The sequence below is a fragment of the Montipora foliosa genome, chromosome 1 (assembly GCF_036669935.1).
Source record: "Montipora foliosa isolate CH-2021 chromosome 1, ASM3666993v2, whole genome shotgun sequence".
Lineage (NCBI taxonomy): Eukaryota > Metazoa > Cnidaria > Anthozoa > Scleractinia > Acroporidae > Montipora > Montipora foliosa.
In genome coordinates, this window is record NC_090869.1 from 13,515,503 (window position 1) to 13,535,502 (window position 20,000).

General features: G+C 40.8%; 3 protein-coding genes and 1 pseudogene across 3 annotated transcripts in view; 1 reads left to right on the plus strand and 3 right to left on the minus strand.

The window, feature by feature from the left end:
- The window catches only part of LOC137975078 (uncharacterized), a 3,333-nt gene extending 61 nt beyond the window's left edge, over positions 1-3,272 (minus strand). The window contains exons 1-3 of the mRNA XM_068822130.1: positions 3,027-3,272; positions 2,043-2,368; positions 1-313 (exon numbers count right to left, since the gene is read on the minus strand). The exon at positions 1-313 is cut by the window's left edge and continues 61 nt beyond it. Of these exons, the coding sequence (XP_068678231.1) occupies positions 106-313; positions 2,043-2,368; positions 3,027-3,260 (768 nt within the window). The 5' untranslated portion in view covers positions 3,261-3,272 and the 3' untranslated portion in view covers positions 1-105. The remainder of the gene's footprint in view (positions 314-2,042; positions 2,369-3,026) is intronic.
- An 81-nt stretch (positions 3,273-3,353) lies between these two features.
- On the minus strand, positions 3,354-4,370 carry LOC137975068 (uncharacterized). Its single transcript, XM_068822119.1, has one exon. It carries the CDS (start codon positions 4,326-4,328, stop codon positions 3,354-3,356), a length of 975 nt encoding a protein of 324 aa, XP_068678220.1. The 5' UTR covers positions 4,329-4,370.
- Positions 4,371-4,663: 293 nt separating this feature from the next.
- Positions 4,664-17,287, plus strand: LOC137986993 (uncharacterized). Its single transcript, XM_068833682.1, has 3 exons — positions 4,664-5,914; positions 13,065-13,390; positions 16,635-17,287. Exons 1-3 carry the CDS (start codon positions 4,766-4,768, stop codon positions 16,819-16,821), a joined length of 1,662 nt encoding a protein of 553 aa, XP_068689783.1. The 5' UTR covers positions 4,664-4,765; the 3' UTR covers positions 16,822-17,287.
- Positions 17,288-18,467: 1,180 nt separating this feature from the next.
- Positions 18,468-20,000, minus strand: part of LOC137987149 (uncharacterized) — a 5,522-nt pseudogene continuing 3,989 nt past the window's right edge.

Sequence of the window (20,000 nt, forward strand, 5' to 3'; positions counted from 1 at the left end):
TGACCAATCAGAGCGCGTGCATTGATTTGGTTATTATATAAAAGGGGATAGATCACGCTGATACAAATGATAGATGCTATCTCTGCGATCCAGTTCGTGGTTATGTTAATTCTGTAATTCTACAGCATCAAACCATTCTGTTCCTGATTCAGATCTCGTTCGGGATGACCCTAAACACCTTCCACGAGTCATTTGTTTCCCAATCTTGGTTTCGATGATGACAAAGTGCAAGAACACATGAATTAGAAATCCAAGGTACATAGGGGGGCCCACCTCCAAAAGAATTTTTAGACTTTGTTCCTTTATTTCGCATCTGGTGATAAAAAATAAAGGTCAATATTTGGCACAACGAGAACTGCGACCAGTTGAGAGCAAATGCGAGACGCTGTCTTAAGTGATAATTGCTCGTTAGCTCTCATACTGAGCCGTAGCTTTTGCGAGTTGTTAAGGAGTTTAAGCAAAGACGACGGCTACAGCAAACGACAACGCCAAAAAGCCGTAATATTATTGGTTAAAAGAGGACAAAATGATCGTGCTGCACGTGCGGCACGCATTTTTGTACATTTGTCTCCCGTACTCGTCAAAACAACAACGTAAAATGACGAATTTTCAGGTTTTGACGACAACGTGGACAAACAACGGGGAATCTTTCCGTCTCTCTCTTTCCTTCAAATCCTTACGTACCAATCTGGTTATAGCATACTTCGCCCATATTGTACAGCAAAAACAAGTTGGAAACATCTTGAAACAATTGGAACAGCTCAAACTAAAGGCCGGGACACACTAGGCGACAAGTCGCAGCGACATGTCTCTGCGACAAGTTGCTCCATGTGTACTACTTGCAAAACAAGTCGCTGCGACACGACGCCTGTTCGGTGCACATGCAGTGATCTCGTATGAGGGGGAATGTGAACTAGTTTTCTTATTCAATATGGCTGACCATATGACGCTCTCTCATTGGTTCATTTATATTTTGTCGCAGCGACTTGTTGCCGGAAGTGTACATACGATGCGACAACGCTGCTTTCGCTAATTTTGTCGCTGCGATAAGTCGCACGAATTCAAACTGGTTTGAATTCGTGTGACTGATCGCAGCGACAAAATTCTGCCGCAGCGACAATGATTTTCATGAAATTAACCGTGTCACACGAGCATTTTGATTCTTTAACCAATAATATTACTGCTTTTTGGCGTTGTCGTTGCCGTCGCCGTTGTCGTTGCTTAAGCTCCCTATTAGGGAACTTAAGCACACGTGTTTTTGAGATGCGGACGGCAACCGGAAGTGAGCTGTTTTCCCTCTTGACTTGTCTTCAGACAACTACATTTACATCGTCAAGTATCTTTTCTCCATTAGAGCTGATCAGTATAAACCTCTTGGGGACACAACTGTCCTGGGACGCAAAATGTTCCCTTCCGGTTGCCATCCGCGTCTCAAAGAGGCGCGAGCTTAAGCTCCCTAATTCCTTGTTAAGCCCAAACGGCTGGAGCTTAGGCAGATTATATTGGTACTGAAAACATCTACGACTACCGTTATACCCCCTGAACTTAATGCAACTTGATTATAGGGCCAGTTACCCCTCGGTGGCCATTTTTAAATGTCATCAGGGGCTGAGGGGATAAACTGTGCACGGCAGTGCCTTAAGCTCAAAACAGGATTTTTCTTGCAGAAGGTTTCCTTCTATAAGAGAATATCCAGCCATCCAAAGTACCAAGTTTATTTGAAAAAGGGAACATCTGTTATACAACTTTAACAAAGCCGAGAATTTTCCGTACGTATACCCCAGTTTCGGTAGATCAGGGACTTGCACTTACCAAATGAAGAACCGGTAAGCGCTGCATTAATAATTATACACAAGGTACTAAACGTGAAATAGTAAGGGTGCTATGTGGGGCCAGCCCCGGCGCGAAAGCGATAGAGAGGCGGAGAGTGACACGACAGCACATGACACATGCATGACTGCTTTAAAAGGGTAAGGAAAATAAATCAATGACCCCAAGATACCACCGAAATTAATTAACCAGCACTTGTTATTGCCACAAACCTGACGGCGCTATCCATGGGACCAACATACTGATCAATCAATGTTTCCACAAAGGCGGATAATATCCCCGACATGACAACAGGCACACAAAAATGATTCATTTTCACGTCTGGGTTTTGTTGTGGCAATGCTCGAGCATTAATCTTCATGAACATGAACATAAGAAATGCTGTTGTCAGACCACGAACTGTAAATTTTGCTGAATCCCAGGCCATGTAAGACGGGTCTTGGACGTCCCTTCTGCCATGCGCAGTAGCTGCCCAAAAGCCCGCGATGGCTCCTTGCACCATCCAACATATAAAGCCAACGGCACCAAAGCAGCATACCTATCAAGCAAGGAGATATAGAATAACTAAACACTAAGCAATAATTTTTCTGTCTCTTAACCTATCAATCTGAGTTCATGTAAAGGCACAACATAGGATTTAACACTGCTGGCCAAGTAGCTTTCGTTGGTTAATGTGGTACAATGTTGCGTAAGCTACGGACTGGGATGTAATTTCCCCCACATGCCGTTGCAAAACTATGTTGATAAAGCATTGATTGCGTCGGACAAACATATCAAGGTTGTCTGAGATGCGCAAACCGACACAAACTACTGTGGCGGGCTTTGTTGATCCATATAACGTTGCTGAACATGGTGTGTAAACGACTGCAACCTGTTGCACCTAACGATGCCAAGGGAATGAAACTTTCATCGATACTGCGGTTTAAAATTAAAAGAGGCAACGTTTCTGCGGAATAGAAAGTATTCGATGACATAATCCGTGGCTTATTTGAGCAGTGGACCTTTCAGAAAAAAATGTCAAAAAATGTCGGGGGAAAGCACGTTTAAATGTGACGTGTTACGTGACTCTTAAAAGTAATTTCTGGATTATTGGTAAGTTGCATAGCAAGTAGGAGGAAGGAATTGGTAATACTACAAAAAATGAACTGCACTACTGCGACACAGCCTCTTAAATATCTGATTAGAAAGACATTTACCATGACTTTGACTGCAGAGGGTTCCCTTGTGTCTTCTGCCTCCAAACTGTTCTTGTGAAGCAAACAAATACCGAAAAGGATGATTGCTGCGTCGACAATAATTGCAGATATCTGTACTGAAGCTCCGATCTGTACATCTTGTAAATAATAAAGACCACAAAATACTGGGGCAATGAGACAAGCAGCGCCAGCAAAAAATCCAGAACACATTTTGATCCCATCCCCGTCCGTCATATTATCGTTGGTTGTACCGTCATTCAAACCTACGCCCTCGCCGGCAACGTTGCCATAATCGCCAGTTTGAAGTTCAAGTGAATGCTCGAGGAATCATAAGCAACACAGTAAACGATAATCTATGATCAAAGCCTTATAAGTAACTAACATAACATCAGACCAACCGGAGTTATCTTGAACTCTACTCAATTGCAAATCATCGTCGACATTGACCTGAGAGTCAACCCATTCGATCAAGTTAAAGAACGAAATTATTCTAAGATAAAACTGGGCATTCTCTCTATACAACGAACAGGGAATCGTGTGCCGTAAATACAGATATATAGCCAGTTGAATTGGTTTCTGAACGAGAAAGAGGATTTTGTCCACAACCATAAGAATCCACTGAATGTGTGCCTCTCCGTTAGAAACCGAATCGTTAATAGCTTTAGCTTTATTATTGAACGCAAGTGCAAGAAGAACAAGTTCTAAGACGAATAAAGGGAATGTTACGCAGCCAACCACAACTCCCATGCAAGGTTGTTGTCTACCCAAAGTTGGTTCATTCGTGCCATGTCCTCTTAGTTGAAAAAACAGCATAGCATCGAACAAAGTGAAAACAATTCCAACAATAGATACGACCGAAGGACGGAAATAGACCTTGACGAGCATGTTGTCTGAATACGTGAAGACATTAATAGAAGCGACCAGAGCCCCAATAAAGAACACAAAAAAAGTTCCTCGTGAAGAGCACAGTGTTGCAAAACCTCTGATCCAAACTCCACAGATGCTAAGGGTAAGGGTGACAAGGTAGAAAACTCCTGTGCCACAAGCAAAGATTACTTGGGATGCTACTATTGTAGTATTGATGTCGTGCTCGGTAGGCCGGATCACGGAGCCGACTGCTGACTGGAACGTTTTGGCATTCTGGCTGGTGTATTCTGAATAGTTGTTGTCAAGGCTCAACATTTCAACAGCTAACATCGACCGGGATGCCGTTCTCACGGTGACTTTGCTGTGAACTTCGTCGGAAATGAATTTAAACATTTCCTTCCTTGTCTTCCTTCTGGTCGTGACAAGCAGAATCATAAACAATGTTGACTTCGAAATGCACCGGAATGCGTAAGTGTATTGTTGTATAGTCACACTCCCCAGTGGAAGTGAACTCTTTCCCAGAAAAATGAACGATAATAGATTGACAGCTAATATAATATCTTCACTCAGGCTGTTTCGGTTTCGTTTTTTTGTTTTCATAAACGGTTTGAGGGATCCTAAAAAAGTTTAATTAAGGAATTTTCCTTGACCTGAAAAACTGGGTTAACTGACTCGGAAATTATAGCATCGTACTAGTCACAACTTCAACCTCGCTCGACATTTGATATCATAAAAACCAAAATTTGAAATTCTACCTCTTCATCAGTGTCATTTCCGCCTTTCCCGGAAGCCTTTGGATTTCTATATGTCGAGTGCCGCATAAGCAAAGAACCACTCATTCCTCTGAGTTGAAGTCGTGTAAGGCTGTTAACATGGAAATGTATTGGGCTAGCGAGCACATACACTTGGTTGAGAACTCTCCATGTCATCCAGCCAGTCAACAAGATCTCAACCAAACCATGAGTGCCTCTCAGTGGATTGTAGCCTCGTACTCGCTGTTGTTTTACGTAGTGCTATTCGTATTGGGAGCTGTTAGTGTATGTTCTCAGACTTGCGTAAAGATTTGCTCTTCCCAGGCAATGCTGATAGTGTTTCTCATCGGCGCTATGATGGACCTCGTGCACATGTTCACCAATTCACACAAGCTTGAACTCAATATCTACTTTCGTTTAACTGCCTGCATTCTAATCGGAATAGTGTTTGCGGTTTTTGGCGCTGTACTGTTCTTTTCAAAAGCAGAAGGAGTGGACAACCGGCAGCATACCTTGCAAAAACAACAACCTTCCATGGGATTCGTAGTGGCAGCGATAACGATCCCTTTGATAATTGTCGAGTGTTTCCTTCTCGCAGCCACCTGGGCTTCTAAGAATCTTAACGATTCATTTGAACTCAGCAACCCTTGGTCCCTTATTGTGTCAGACAAGCTAGTCTTTTTACTTCAGAAGATCATTCAGGCGATTACCTATTGTAATGTTCTGAGGTACAAAACATTTTCAGCTCGATACATTGAGAATGCGAAATTTTATTTTAAAATCTTGGCGTTTTTTAACTTTATTGAGTGGGTGGATTCTCAAGTAAATGAAGACAGTGACGTGCAGTTGAGTGGAGAAAACGTGGTTTACGAAGCCTGGTTTGATGTGTTCGTAACATTTTACAAAGCATTGATCATAGACTATCGGCTCCTGTGTTCCCTTCTTTTCCTCGAGCACGCTTTAGAAGACGCTGACGGCGGGGCGGACAACAATGACGGCGATGCAACATGGACAAGAAGTCTGAATATGCAACTAAGAAAACACCGAAACTTTGGCGTTCTCGTCGGCTTCACCAGCCTGTCTGCACCGATTTTCTGTGCCCTGTATTACGTACCGAAGCTGCATATGCCAGCCTGGGTACACGCATTTTCTATAGCTGTAAATTTGGCAATCATTGGGTTCGGGGTGATCTTTCTGAAAACCGGTGACTTCACGTCTGAGGAAAGGAATTCTACAACTGGGTTGGGACTGTCTGGTGTCAAAATTATGGTACGTAACTCATTTGTGTCCAAAAATATTCTGAACTTCCCGTCCTATTGTGATGTTCATTCTTAGAAATGGAGGACCAATTTTAAACTAACAAGAGCCGAATCAATGTGGCAACCTAGAACTAAAGAAAACATTTCTGAAAATTTCAGGTGATACACTTTTCGATGTGATTAATTACATTCCAAACTGGAAGGAAAGGTTACGTTTATACAAACGTTGGCCGTGTAGCACTTATATTTTAAATAGAGTTAACGGAATAGAGTGTAATGTGAAGTGCTAGAATTCTATCCCATATGAACCATGTGAGCGTTGGTTTTGCAGATGGAAATAGGCCCACACAAGGACAGAGAAAAACTCTGACCAGGGTGGGAATTGAACCCACGACCTTCGGGTTACGGATCTCCGCCGCTCTACCGACTGAGCTACAAGGTCAGACGGGAGCTGGCCGTGGGAACTGAAGATGTTAAAGTCAAGGCAATGGACATGTACAAGTACAAGGAAAGGTTACTTTTATACAAACGTTCGCCGTGTAGCACTTATTAATTCCCACCCTGGTCAGAGTTTTTCTCTGTCCTTGTGTGGGCCCATTTCTATCAGTAGGGCTAACGCTCACATGGTTCATATGGGATAGAATTCTAGCACTTCACATTACACTCTATTCAGTTAACTCTGTTTACATTCCAACTGATCCCTCCCACCTTACAAAAATACACGAAAACAAATGGGCAAGAGATTTTTTGACGGCTAATATGAAACTCGGAAGCAATACTTGAGATGTCTTTCAAAATGATGGAAGTATGGATTATTTGACCTTTATAGTCCCTTACGACCAATGGGGTCCTTGGCTTATTTCTCAGAACAAATTTGTGTTGTTTTTCATCAATAGACTTTTCAGTTTCGTCGTAAGACGATTCTGATCAGTTTTCACGACCAAGGAAAACAATTTAGTCGAATGAGATCGATGAACGAGTACGGTCAAATTTAATCAGTCGAAAAGAAAGAGCTGTTTTAGTTAGGTCGCGTGAAACTGAAGCCCCTGTACAGCTGCTAAGCCTTAAGGCTGCGGTTTGGCGCTTCCTCATAATCTGTGGATAAGTCCCTCTCCTCCCTCCCCCCCCCCCCCCTTCTCCCCGATGAAAATGTTTGGCCTGTTACAACCTTACCTGTCAGATTTGGAGGGACTTGCATTTAATTACAGCACCGTAGCCAGAAAAAAATTATGACTAAGGCAATGTCCATGGTTAAATTCTCTTCGAAGGTGTTTACGATGAGTACATTTTAAAGAGAACACCGGAATCACGCTTTATTTATAAAAATCACGAAAAAATGACGGAGGCAAGTGCCTCGGTTTGCCTCGTACTTGCTACTGCCCTCTTAAACTTAAACCAGCTCAAGGCTATGCATGAAAAAAGGAGACATTTCGCCCGAACGATGACCAAAAGACTATTTCATCCAAAGACGTGGATCGTGTCGTACCTCATTGAGCGGGCGTCAGGATTGGCCAAAAGAACAATAGAACGAACAAAGATAACAATGGAATTAGCACAGAAAACAATAGGAAGTACGACACTATATATAGTCAACGAAATATAGCGTTCAACAAGAGGTACAACCCTACCCAAAGACGCAGCCTGCCAACTTCTCAAATACTAGCACAACACAGTCGCAGAGCACTTCCTCAAGAAACTGTTAGGCTAAAATTTTCATTTAAAGCCCCTTTTCATAAGAACCTATTTAGCGTAAAATTTTCAATAGGCTCTTATTTCACAAAACTGAAGGCACAGATGAAATGTAACACAACATTTAATAGACACTAGAGCATGAAAGACATGCATGCTAGTTACTGTACTTTGGATATATAAATTTACTGTATGGTTATCTACACTGTATTCTAGATAATTATTGAATACAGGAATATATGTCATATCATATATGCCCTGTAGTAGTTATCTGTGCTGATCGCTAGTGCTTCTATCAAGTGAAGAACCTATTTAAGAACCTAAGTAGCCCCCCCCCCCCCCCCGATCAATGTTGCTAGACGAAACAAAGCATGTCGAACCTTGGGTTATCAACAGTGGTTGTAGGGGGGAGGGGGATCGCTAATGTGCGATATTGAGGACGTAGTGCGCAAAATAACCCCTGTTTTTAATATTCTTAACCCTTTTTGTCCAAGATTGTAGGCTCTCTCTTTTGCTCTCTATCCTTACTAATAAGAATCATGGGAGACGGCAGTGCGGCTGAATGGTCAGGTCAGTTTTTATCCCAAGAGAATTCGGATTAGGGTTAGGGTTGGGAATGAATTTTTATATATCGAAAGTGGGCTATTGAAATTCACACTATGTAAGTTACACATCCCAAGGGACCACAGGATCGACCGGATTTCTAAGTGGGCTGCCCCCTAACTGGGGGGGATGGGGGAATGGCCCAGTATTAAATGAGAGAGGTGAGTGTGGCTAAGAGTAAATAAGGGACAGAGAGGGAGTGTGGGGGCGTTGGCCGAGATTTTTGAGTTTCACAAAAGTTATTTAGAAATCGAAAGTCTGTTTCCCTAGATTTCGTACAATACAATACAACACAATACAACACAATACAATACAACACAACACAATACAATACAATGCAATGCAATGCAATGCAATGCAATGCAATGCAATGCAATGCAATGCAATGCAATGCAATACAATACAATACAATACAATACAATACATATTAGATTTTTTGGTGTGTAGTATTGTTGAGTATTTTTACGAATTGCGCTGTATTTTGACGAGCCCGCTAGGGAGAGTTAAAGTACAAAAAAGGAACCTTGTGACTGATCGCGGGGCAACGTCAGCATCTATACTAGCAGTCAAACTGGTTCTCTGCTGTACAATAACCAAGTGTACAATGACTAACTTTACAATACATGTATCGTGGAATATTTGTACTCAGTTGGGGCCTGGGAAGGAGAATGGCGGTCGGACGTGTGTTTACCTGTTCCTCCATTTTGATGTCGCAGATTGGGTTTTTCACGTTTATATGCTTTTTACATCAGCCCCCAGTTGGCATTACAAGTGAATATATCGATGTGGAAGATTTAGATCTTGCCCTACTGCAGTTCACATGCTGGAGAGGGCAAACTCGATTAAAAAGTCAACTCGAAGATGGTGGCCATCTTGGATTTGCAGCTTTTTGTGATGTCAAAATTTTGGAGTTAAATTACAAGGGATCTCACCACTACAGATATAAAGTAATACGACGGAAATTTGGAAAAAGTAGGATTAACTACTACAGGAACGGGACGGCAACATTTAACCCATCGATACTAAAGCAGCAGTTAAGTGGCGACATTCACCCACTGCCTGGGCCTGAGAACTTGATATGTCCGTCATGTGCGAAGACGGTGAGACGAAATCATCACAGGCATATATGCAATGATTGTAAAGATTACTTCCATGTTAACTGCAGTGCTACTACCACTCGTAAAAACGTTAGAGGTACAAGTCAATCATGGATATGCAATTCTTGCACGCTGCGGTATCTTCCCTTTTATGATGAGATTGGTGAAAGAAATGACAACTTCTTGGAGACTGAAATTGATCAGGAGTTTGACTTCGAAAATGAAAACGGCATGTGTCTTATAAATGAGAGAAAAAGAAATGCATCTGAGCTCCTTGTGATACATTTGAATGTTAACAGTATCCAGAATAAGTTTGATGAATTGAAAGTTCTCAACAGGCAACTCAAAGCGCATGTGATATTTCTATCGGAGACTAAGATTGATGGTTCATATCCATCCTCACAGTTTCATCTAGAGGGATATCATATGTACCGGAAGGACAGAGCAAAAGGTGGTGGAGGTCTGCTGGCTTATATTTCCACAGAACTATTACCACAGCGAGTGAAACTGCCAAGGCAATACAAGTTCATTGAGGTTTTAGCCGTAAAAGTTTCCATCAACAACAATGATGTGCTCTTTGTAGGAGTATATCGCCCCCCTAAAGTTGTGGGAATGAATTATTTTGACAAGCTGGAGGAAGAACTGAACTCGTTATTTTTGTGGGCAACAATGGATTGTAATACCATTGTATTGACAGGTGATCTCAATTTGGATCGACTAAAACCAGAACAAAGGGAAGGTAGACTCCTGCGAAACCTGGAGGAGGTCTATGAGCTTGAATGCCTAATTACTGAACCTACACGAGTAACGAACACATCATCTACTCTACTGGATGTTATACTCACCAACAAGCCACAACTGTTTAAGAGAAGTGGAATTTTAAATCCAGAAATTAGTGATCATTATTTGACGTTTGCACTAATGGAGAGTAAAATTTCAAAACATCGCAAGAAAGTGATCACTTTTAGGAGCACGAAATCCCTTGATGTTGAAATGTTTAATGAAGAACTTACAAATGCCCCTTGGTGGGTGATGAACATATTTGACACAATGAAAGATAAGTGGAATTATTGGAAAGCACTTTTCAATTCCATTTTAGAGACCCATACACCCATGAGAAAAATGAGGGTCAGGCAAGTTGACGTACCCTACATGACAATGGAATGGAAACAAGCCATTAGGAGAAAAAGGAAATACGCCAAAAAGTATGCTAGAAATAAAACTAATGAAAATTGGGAGCTAAAGAAGAAATGGAGGAATGAAGCAACAAAATGCCGAAGGAGAGCCATTAAAAAGTTTTGGAAGGAGAAGGCAGATCATCTTAATTCTAAGCCTTATGATTTTTATAATATTTTTAGACCCTTTCTAAGTGACAAGCGCCAAAAAGGATCTGATATCAACATTAGGAAAGTGGATGGAAAAGTTGAAAAGGATCCGAGAAATGTATCAAACATAATGGTCAACTATTTTGCAACCATGGCGGATGCTATAGGAGGTGTAGGAGCAAGCATGTTGAATGAGAATGATTTGTCTGAACACTCAAGTATAGGAAGCATTAAAACTGGTATACATGAACAGGAAGGACCAATATTTCATTTTAGAAAGATAAAGAGTGCTCAAATAAAATCTGCATTGGAAAAATTGAACACTAGAAAAGCCTGTGGATGGGATTCTATTACACCTAAAATGTTGAAGCTTGCTTCTACAGGGATTGCAGATTCATTAACAATGCTATTCAATACAAGCATCGATTCAGGTATATGGCCAGATGCTTGGAAAAAAGGTGAATGGTGTCCTGTATTTAAAAATGAAGATCCACTAAATGAAATGAACTACCGACCTGTGACACTCTTAAGCACAGTGGATAAAGTGTATGAACAATTATTGAGTGGGCAAGTTTATCAGCACTTTGACAATATCCTCGACTCTAGTATTTCAGCATATAGAAAAATGCACAGCTGCGAAACAACCATTATCAGACTGACAGAAGAATGGAAATCAGCTATGGACAATAAACAAGTTGTTGGCATACTCTCCACCGATATGAGTAAAGCTTTCAACAAGCTCAAAGCATATGGGTTCTCAGAGCAAGCACTTTGTCTCATGAGTTCGTATTTCACAAATAGACAAAACCGGGTAAAACTAAATTCAGTGGTAAGTGAGTGGGAGGATATGAGAAGAGGATGTCCTCAGGGCTCATGCTTTGGTCCTCTGCTATGGAATATATTTAAAAATGACTTGACATATCAAATAACGGATGCAAACATCTCAATGTACGCCGACGACCACCAGATTTATGTTATTGCTGAATCAATATCCCAAGTAGAGCAGACTCTTAGAAACGAGGGTGTAGTTATATCAAGATGGTATAATGAGAATTATCTTAAAGGCAATCATAAAAAGTATGGTGCAATGATTTTGTGTAACAGGGATACGGAAGCTGCAGCAATTAATGTCAGAATTGATGGTGAGAATGTCGAATCTAAACTTTCCCTTAAGCTTCTTGGAGTGACACTTGACAGTAGACTGAACTATAGCTCACACATAAGTGATATTTGTAAGAAAGCAGGAAGCAAAGTCGGTGTTCTTAATCGACTCAAAAAACTGGTTCCTACTCATGCCTTGCTTCAGTTGTACAAGGCTGGGGTGTTACCGAATTTAACCTACTGCCACATGGTCTGGCATTTTTGCAGAGCATCAGACACTAAGAAGCTAGAGAGGGTACAGGAACGAGCTTTGCGAGCTGTATTCAGTAATAAAACAGCAACGTACGAGCAGCTCCTCGAATGGGCAAAACTACCGAGTTTAGAAAATCGAAGACTACAAGACATTTTAATTTTAATGTATAAAGTGAAACATAATTTGGTACCCAAGACTATAATTGACATTTTCCCTATCTCAAATAGTAAATACAATTTACGTAACAAGGATTTTTCTATCCCTAGGGTAAACACTACAAAATACGGCAAACATAGTATCCGATATTTAGGACCGTATTTATGGAGTAAAATAAATATTAACTTACGTCAAAAAACGAGCCTTGAAGCATTTAAACACGCAATCCGAGGTATGGACATAAAAGGATTATTGGACGGGAGCTGTAACTGTCAAGTGTGCCAGTCCTGACGATAACTTCTGATTTTAGTCCCTTTTTAAATTATTTATATGTTTAACTAAATTAGTAATGTTAGTAGCATTGTAAATAATTAACTATTTTTACAGTTAATCGTTAACTGTATTTAAATTTGTAAATCTTTAGATGTATCTATCAATTTTATCTTTTAATCTTAATTTTATTGATCAATTTTAATTAAGTGTCCCCAATTAGCTCTTAGCTAAGAGCTAAATAGTTATAGACACTTGAATAAAGTTTATGTATGTATGTATGTATGTATGTATGTATGTATACAATACAATGCAATGCATACTTAATTGGCCACTCCCCAGAACAGAACAACAACAACAACTGTTACTATTTACAAGTTTTGTAAATAGCTTGACGGTTTGCATAGTCAACAGACCGTAATTCCACTCGGGACGCCCTTTTGCATTCTTCTGACTTTGCTTACGTACTTGGAAACAAACTACCATTTTCGTGACATCTAAAATAAATTAATAAACTGAAATCAAGCAATCTCAAGGGCTAGACTGGGCGACTCCCTCCCTCTCGGTCTTGGTGGTGCTGAACGCAATGAACATACACCTGAACTTTTTATCCATAACAACTGCTTAACCCGTAACATGAGAGGACACTTTTATATCTTTTGGCAGGTTTCCTGTTTGGGTGCTGTAGGATTTATTTGTTGGTTATTGAAAGCAACTATCGCTGGCTACTGGGCAGTTACCGCGAATGAAAGAACAGATATAGATGACCCTTCGTACTTTGCATGGGTTGCACCAAAGTATAGTATCAGGGGCTTTACCACCGCTTTCCTGATTTACTTATTTCTGAAGTTGGAAACACTTGTTACTCCACTGAGGAATCGTCACGTTGCGTTTAGTCACTTCCTCGTGCCCGTACTGACTCTAATGATATTGGGAACCTTCTTGGAATGCCTTATTGATCAATATGTTGGACCGTTAGACAGCCGACTAAGGTTTGTTAAAGTGGTACTAGCTATGATCCAATAATCGAATCTTTTTTTCTTTAAATTTTAAACCTGTGTTGACTAAACGTTGAGTGACCCAAATTTTAAGTCTTAATTTCAAAAGGACACTTGTTTATTTTAACTGGAATTTTCCGCCATCATTGAGTAACTTTAAAATATTGAGAGAGCTGGATGGAGGAGAAAATGACGTCAGACTTACTAGTTTAAGAATGCAATGTGTTTGTACTCGAATGAATTAATATGCAACAAGGGAGTTTTTTTATACTCGTGTTTTGCATACATAATAAGCTGCGTTTACACGCTGAAATTTTAAGCTATTCTTGGATTTCACATGACGTCACGGCCGCCATGTTGGTGTCCCCAAACAATGAAATAGCGGCCATGTTGGTGTCCCGATCCAATCCTCCGGGAATTGAAAGCTATTATTATGCTAACGTCTTCTTTTGTTTTCGTTGAAAACCATGGCTGTTGATCACGTGAGTGAAACCCAAGAATAGCCCATTTCCGAGTTCATGTCTGCCTCCTTCCTCTTCAAAGCGAGTCTAAGTGGGAAGTTTTTGTGATGGTAATTAGTTCTATTTTATATATGAATGAAAACTAATTTTCATAACAAAATCTTCGCACTTAGACTCGCTTTGAAGAGGAGGCAGACATGAACTCGGAAATGGCCGAGTGAATGACGTCACTTTTTCCTACATCCAACCCTCTGAGGTCCAGTCGGTCAGTTTTGAACGTGAGTAATGGACCGTGAAATCCAAAACTTACACTCAAAGCAAACAGCGTTTAGATAAAATTTTGCGAGACAGGTGTTTAGCAAACACACTAAAATCTGAAAAAAACGAAAGAGGTGCTTTTGTGATCTCATCGTACCACTAGAAAAAATTAAAGTGAAGGAATTTTTGAAGGTAACGTAAACCCAATACGATTGCAGCTGAACTTTACGATGTAGAGAATAGCAAAATCAAGCAACCAACTTACTTCGCTCTGACGAAGGGCTAACGAACGAAACGTCAGCTTTTAGAATCTCTGTACGGTGGCCAATTTACATTATCAACTCCGTTGATAAAACCAAATTTTTGTATACTACTTCCCGACCGAAACAGCACCACAGTTTCTTTAGAAACTACCCTCTTCATTCAACTTACGAAGAGAAAGTTTATCAGGCGTTGGCGAGGCTATATATAGAAGTGACTTGCTAGTATACACCTACGCAGATAAATTTTAACTCATGTGTAGCAATGATGCCAATGAACACTTGTATTGAGTGCTGTAACTATTCTCTAAAACACACCTTAAAACACACCTTTAATAGAACAACTCTACCAGTACCCTCACAATCGACAGGAATGAACTAGATAACATTAGCAACTCAAACTTCTTGGAGTAACTATGGACAACTCTCTCTCCTTTCAAGTACATATCAAGGAAATCTGCCGTAAAGTACATACAAAGGTGTCGATCCTGCGTCGCATTCGTAAACTTATTCCTCAAGAGACAATACTCAAACTTAACATGGCATCTATACTGCCCCACTTTGAATACTCAGCCCTGCTATTCCTAGGGCTGAACTAAGGTCTATCTGAAAAAATAGACTCAGCAAATGCATTTGCCTTGAGGACTCTTCTTTGACTTCCTAAGACAACCTCCTACGATGAATTACTAAAAGTTGCAACTTTAAAATACCTGGAGCACCGGCGGATCGAACAGTCATTGGTACTGGTACACAAAGGCAAGGGCGTAGCCAGGAAGGGGGGGGGGGGGGTCCTGGGGTGCCCGTGACCCCCCCTTTGTAAGCCGTTTTTTACTCAAACAACCTACAATATTCAGGTTGCGAAAACGCGAGTACCCTCTGTTTGACAGAGTGTGACCCCCTTCCCCTTTGAAAAATCCTGGCTACGCCCATGCAAAAGCATCCACGGCAGTACACCAAATTACATAAGCGAAATGTTCATGCAAAGAAACAGCGATTACAACCTTCGGGGACAACACAGGCTTGTGCTTCCCCAACCAAATTCTTCGGGCAAGATACACTCATTCTTTTTCCAGGCAGCAAAGCAGTGGAACAATTTGCCTGATAAGTTGAGAACTACGGAATTGCTTTCACTGTTTAGAAAAAATCTCAAACGAATGACGCTGTCCTCATACAACTGTAATTGTATTTCATGTAAATAGATCGTCCGTCTTCACACCTTTAATCTGCTCACTTTGCAAATGGATTGTTTTTTTTTTTAATTTTTAATTTTCATTTTTAAAATTCTACTTTATTATTATTATTATTATTATTACTATTATCTTTATTCTTTAAATACAATACTGCACATTTGCATTCAAACGAGCTTTTGCTCATTTGAAATATGTGGGTAAATAAAGTTACTTACTTACTTACTTACTTACAATGGTCATTTCATCTCATTACATATCGTTTTCTACGTTTTGTTTTCTTTGTTACACGATTTTGTTTGTTTTGTTTCATGTCACTGGGCAGAGGTACTCAACAAAGTCAGTTGAAGAATTTGTCTCAGAGACAGTAACAAAATTTTTAGCAATAGCGATGATATCGTTGACGTTACCTATTGTCATTAATGTGCCAACCAGAACCTCACTGGCAGTCGTAATAAAGGGTCTTTTGTTTTTGTGGTTGGCACATTTGAATAACAAACAGATATCTTCCCTATGCGCAGTCAGATGATAAGAAGAAACTTCACTTCCGATATCCAACAGTGCCTTCCAGCCTCGTTCCCAGGGTCTTCTCGGCTTTCAACTTCGCGCTCGTCTGCTCCCTTCGAGCCACCATATCGAAAGTCGAGAAGACCCTGGGGACGAGGTTGCGTGCTAATAAACCCCTGTGCATTAAATTCCCTTCACCTTCGTTTGTCCTGTTTTTTCGCGTTTCTCACGGTGTTGTTTTCCAGCTCGGAAATGTCTTCTGCGGCAATTTTCTAGAACCTTATGCCATATGCCTCCCCACTCTCCAACTGCGATGTAAGCCTATGAAAGTCTTCGTCGGACAATACGAAAAGAGGGAGAACTTTGATGCCGTACGTAACTATGCGGGATATGTAACACAAAATGAAGCTCTGGAACAGGACTAATTACTTGCAGTCGATTTTAGAAAATTACAGTACGTTATTTACTGCAAAACGGCCTCTAAATGATGTAATAGTCGATCTTAAATGAAACGCGTTTTCTTTCCTGCACGTGAATTCTAATGTACAGCTTTGCTTCTCCCTAGGTGTGAAATCCACGATTTAAGTTTGAGGATTTTGTTTGATGCTGGGCCAGCCATGTCCCTGGGATTCCTTATACACGTGTTTTTGCACTTTGTCATCATCGCGTCGAAGATTACCGAACAACCTGACAACGATGGACAAAATAATAACATACTTCAAAACTACGGTTCTTTTCCATACCAACCTTGATAATGTAACATGTTAAATTGAAGCATTTCTAAATTCCTGACATTATATTTTGTGGTGCGAATTGAAAACAGGTCCTGTAGATAGTCTGGAGCAAGACCATTTAATATTTTAAACATTAGGATGGCTTTAAGCTTTTTCCGACGCTTAGCGAGATTGTCCTGGCGGAGTGAGGTAAGAAGATGGTTAGCATTCACGTCGTAACTTCTCTTGGTGATAACCCTAGCCGCCCTGTTCTGCAATTTTTGCAGTGTATCGCACAGAGTCACGTTGCATTCGTCCCAAACAGAACTACAATAATCAAAATGGGGCCGAATAAGCGCATGATAGATTTGGAGAGCGGTCTTTACTGATATAAATGGTCTTACTCTTTTAAGACCTCCAATAGCCTTCGATATTTTCTGAACTACTTCATCTACATGATCTTTCCAGGTCAAGTGCTCGTCAATTAATAAACCTAGTGATTTAGCCTTGTGGACTCTCGTGATTGATTTTCCGTTAATTTCTACGTTAATTTCTTCGTTTCCAGAGACGCGAATCCGTTGGTGAGAGCCAATTACCATGAATTCAGTCTTTGTGACACTTAGACTTAATCTGTTCGCTACAAGCCAGTGATGAAGATTCTCAAGGTCTATGTTAATTTTATTTTCAAGTTCACTCAATGAATCTGCTGCTACAGTAATATTTGTATCGTCCGCGAACATTTTCGGGGAAGCAACTGACAGACAATTCGGCAAATCGTTAATGTAAATTAAAAATAATAATGGTCCTAGGTTACTTCCTTGAGGGACGCCACAAGGAACTGAAGCAGCATTAGACAAGTGGCCATTCACGCTACATTTCTTAGTGCGATCGGAAAGGTAAGATTTAAACCAGCCAGAAACCCATAAGGGTTGAAACGTGTAACGCGCGTTCACAGCTTCCGAATATTACGCGCGAACTGATTGGCTGAATGATTCAGTGCTAAGTACCATATTTGGAAACCCCTTGCTCTTGTTGTTCCAAATATGGTACTTAGCAAATTGAATATTCGGAAGCTCGTTTCCCAGCACACAAAGTGCCGTTACACGTTTCAACCCTTGTGGGTTTCTGGTATTAATTTCACACGTTTGACAGCTGGTGTGTGCATGAAAGTGAGATTCAAGTTCAAGATAACCAGAGGTTTTTAGGCAAGGATCTCATGGATATACACACCAACCATAGCTCTTAAAAATGACCATTCTAAATCAGTTTCTAGAACTAAATATTGCTATAGCAATAAGGTAAACGAACGTTTAGACCTAATCACTGACATAGGTACTTTGACTTAATCTGTAAAATGAGAGTTTAACCTAGGGACTCGTGGTGGGTATATTCATGAGATCTTTCCTGGTTTTTATCTTCTCGCCGCGTCGGGACTCGTTTTCGCCTCTTCGCGGCTCTCTCGCAGCTCAAGAAAAACCTCTTTGACCAAAGCGCGTGACCAAAGCGGGCGGCTCGACTAAAGGGACTGCGAGCAGTCTAAACCAATTGAGTTATCCACTGGGTAGTGATTTAAAAGTCATATAAAAACAGACTTTATATTCAGACACATTAGACATAAAAAATAACGAGTTATCCATCTCTGCAATGTAACCTATTGAATCCAAAGACTGGACGTTAAGCAAAAGTAACTTGGTAACAACTTCAAACAAGCAAACTGTCAGGCAATAGGGAACTTTAGCAACAAGGACGGCAACGGCAACGAGAACGTCGTCTTTTAAATGTGAATTCGTGTTATTGTAATCGCTTCGCGACTATTCCAAGCATTTTAATGTTACAAAGTTGTGGCAAACCCTTAAGAACGAAACTAGTATGAACGGAGCTCAATTTATGGGAGAAAAGGAAAATTTGTCCTCTAAGGCTGACCTTCTCCCTAAAAACTCAACTTTAGTCATTTCAAGTTTTTGTTTTGCTAAAGACGGCAAAGAAATATACAAAAATGAAAAGATGCACGTGCAGAGCGTGCAATGCTATTGCTTTTGCTCGCTAAATATGCAAATTTTTGACGTTGTCGTTGCCGTCGCCGTTGTAGTTGCCAAAGCTCCCCAATAAGCTAGGATTGTACCGTGATGTTGCCTGCTTTAAGTTTACTTACTGTCTATGAAGAGTTTACAGTCGTGTTCATTGAACTTTTTGAAAATCAAGTGTAAACCGTTGAAGTGAACAGAAAGCGTTATGTTTTAAGTGTTACGAAGGGCGAAATCGATCCTTACAAATCCTCCTTAACTTCATACCCTGCACAGGAAATAGGGAGTCCAAGAGTCAAAGAAAAATGTTTGTATTAAGCGAGATTTAAATACTCAAACTTTGGACTACATGTCTACCATGGCCAGCTCAGTGGCCTAGAGCACTGGTGGGTCATAAGTTGAAATCTCGCCATATCAAATATTTTTCTTTGAATCTCAGAATCCCCATTTCCTTAATTCACAGGACATGAAGTTCAGGAGGATTTGTGAGGGTTTCGCGCTTCATACTACCCAACCCGTCTACTGTAGCTATAGTTGCAATACCACTACTTTTCTAGTTCAATTATATGCTCTCCAGTTCTTCTGCCTTTGACCTTAAAAAATTCGCTGCGTCGGATCCCTTGTTTTGAACAGTATCTCTGATTGTAAAGCCCATATCTATGGCATCAAAAACCAAAAACGCAGCACCGACTCCAATCATCAGTCCTCCATCAAGTCTGGCTCCCTGTGCGCCAGCTTGTCTTGCTCCCTGTGCTCCAACCTGTCTTGCTCCTTGTGCTTCAACCTGTCTTGCTCCTTGTGCACCAACCTGTCTGGCTCCCTGAGCGCCAGCTTGTCTTGCTCCTTGTGCCCCAGCCTGTCTCTCTCCATGTGCAACGCCTTGTGCACCGGCCTGTGCAACGTTCATGTTGACTCTTTCAGCTACTTCCACTATGTTGGGAGGGAGCCCTATAAGTGGCAAAATGCTCTTTTGAAGGAATTTTATTACGGGCTCAGACAGCTCCAAGATATATACAGCGAGACAACACATGTACAGCAGCCTTGCGTTCTCCTTGTAACCTACCCACTTCTGTATTATATTATGCACATCGTTTATGCCATCGAAAGCCTCCTGCAACTTCTTTTCGGCTGTCTGGATTTCAGACGAGTTGATGATGGTAGGCTCTACGATGCTTGAGCCAATTTTCACCCCAG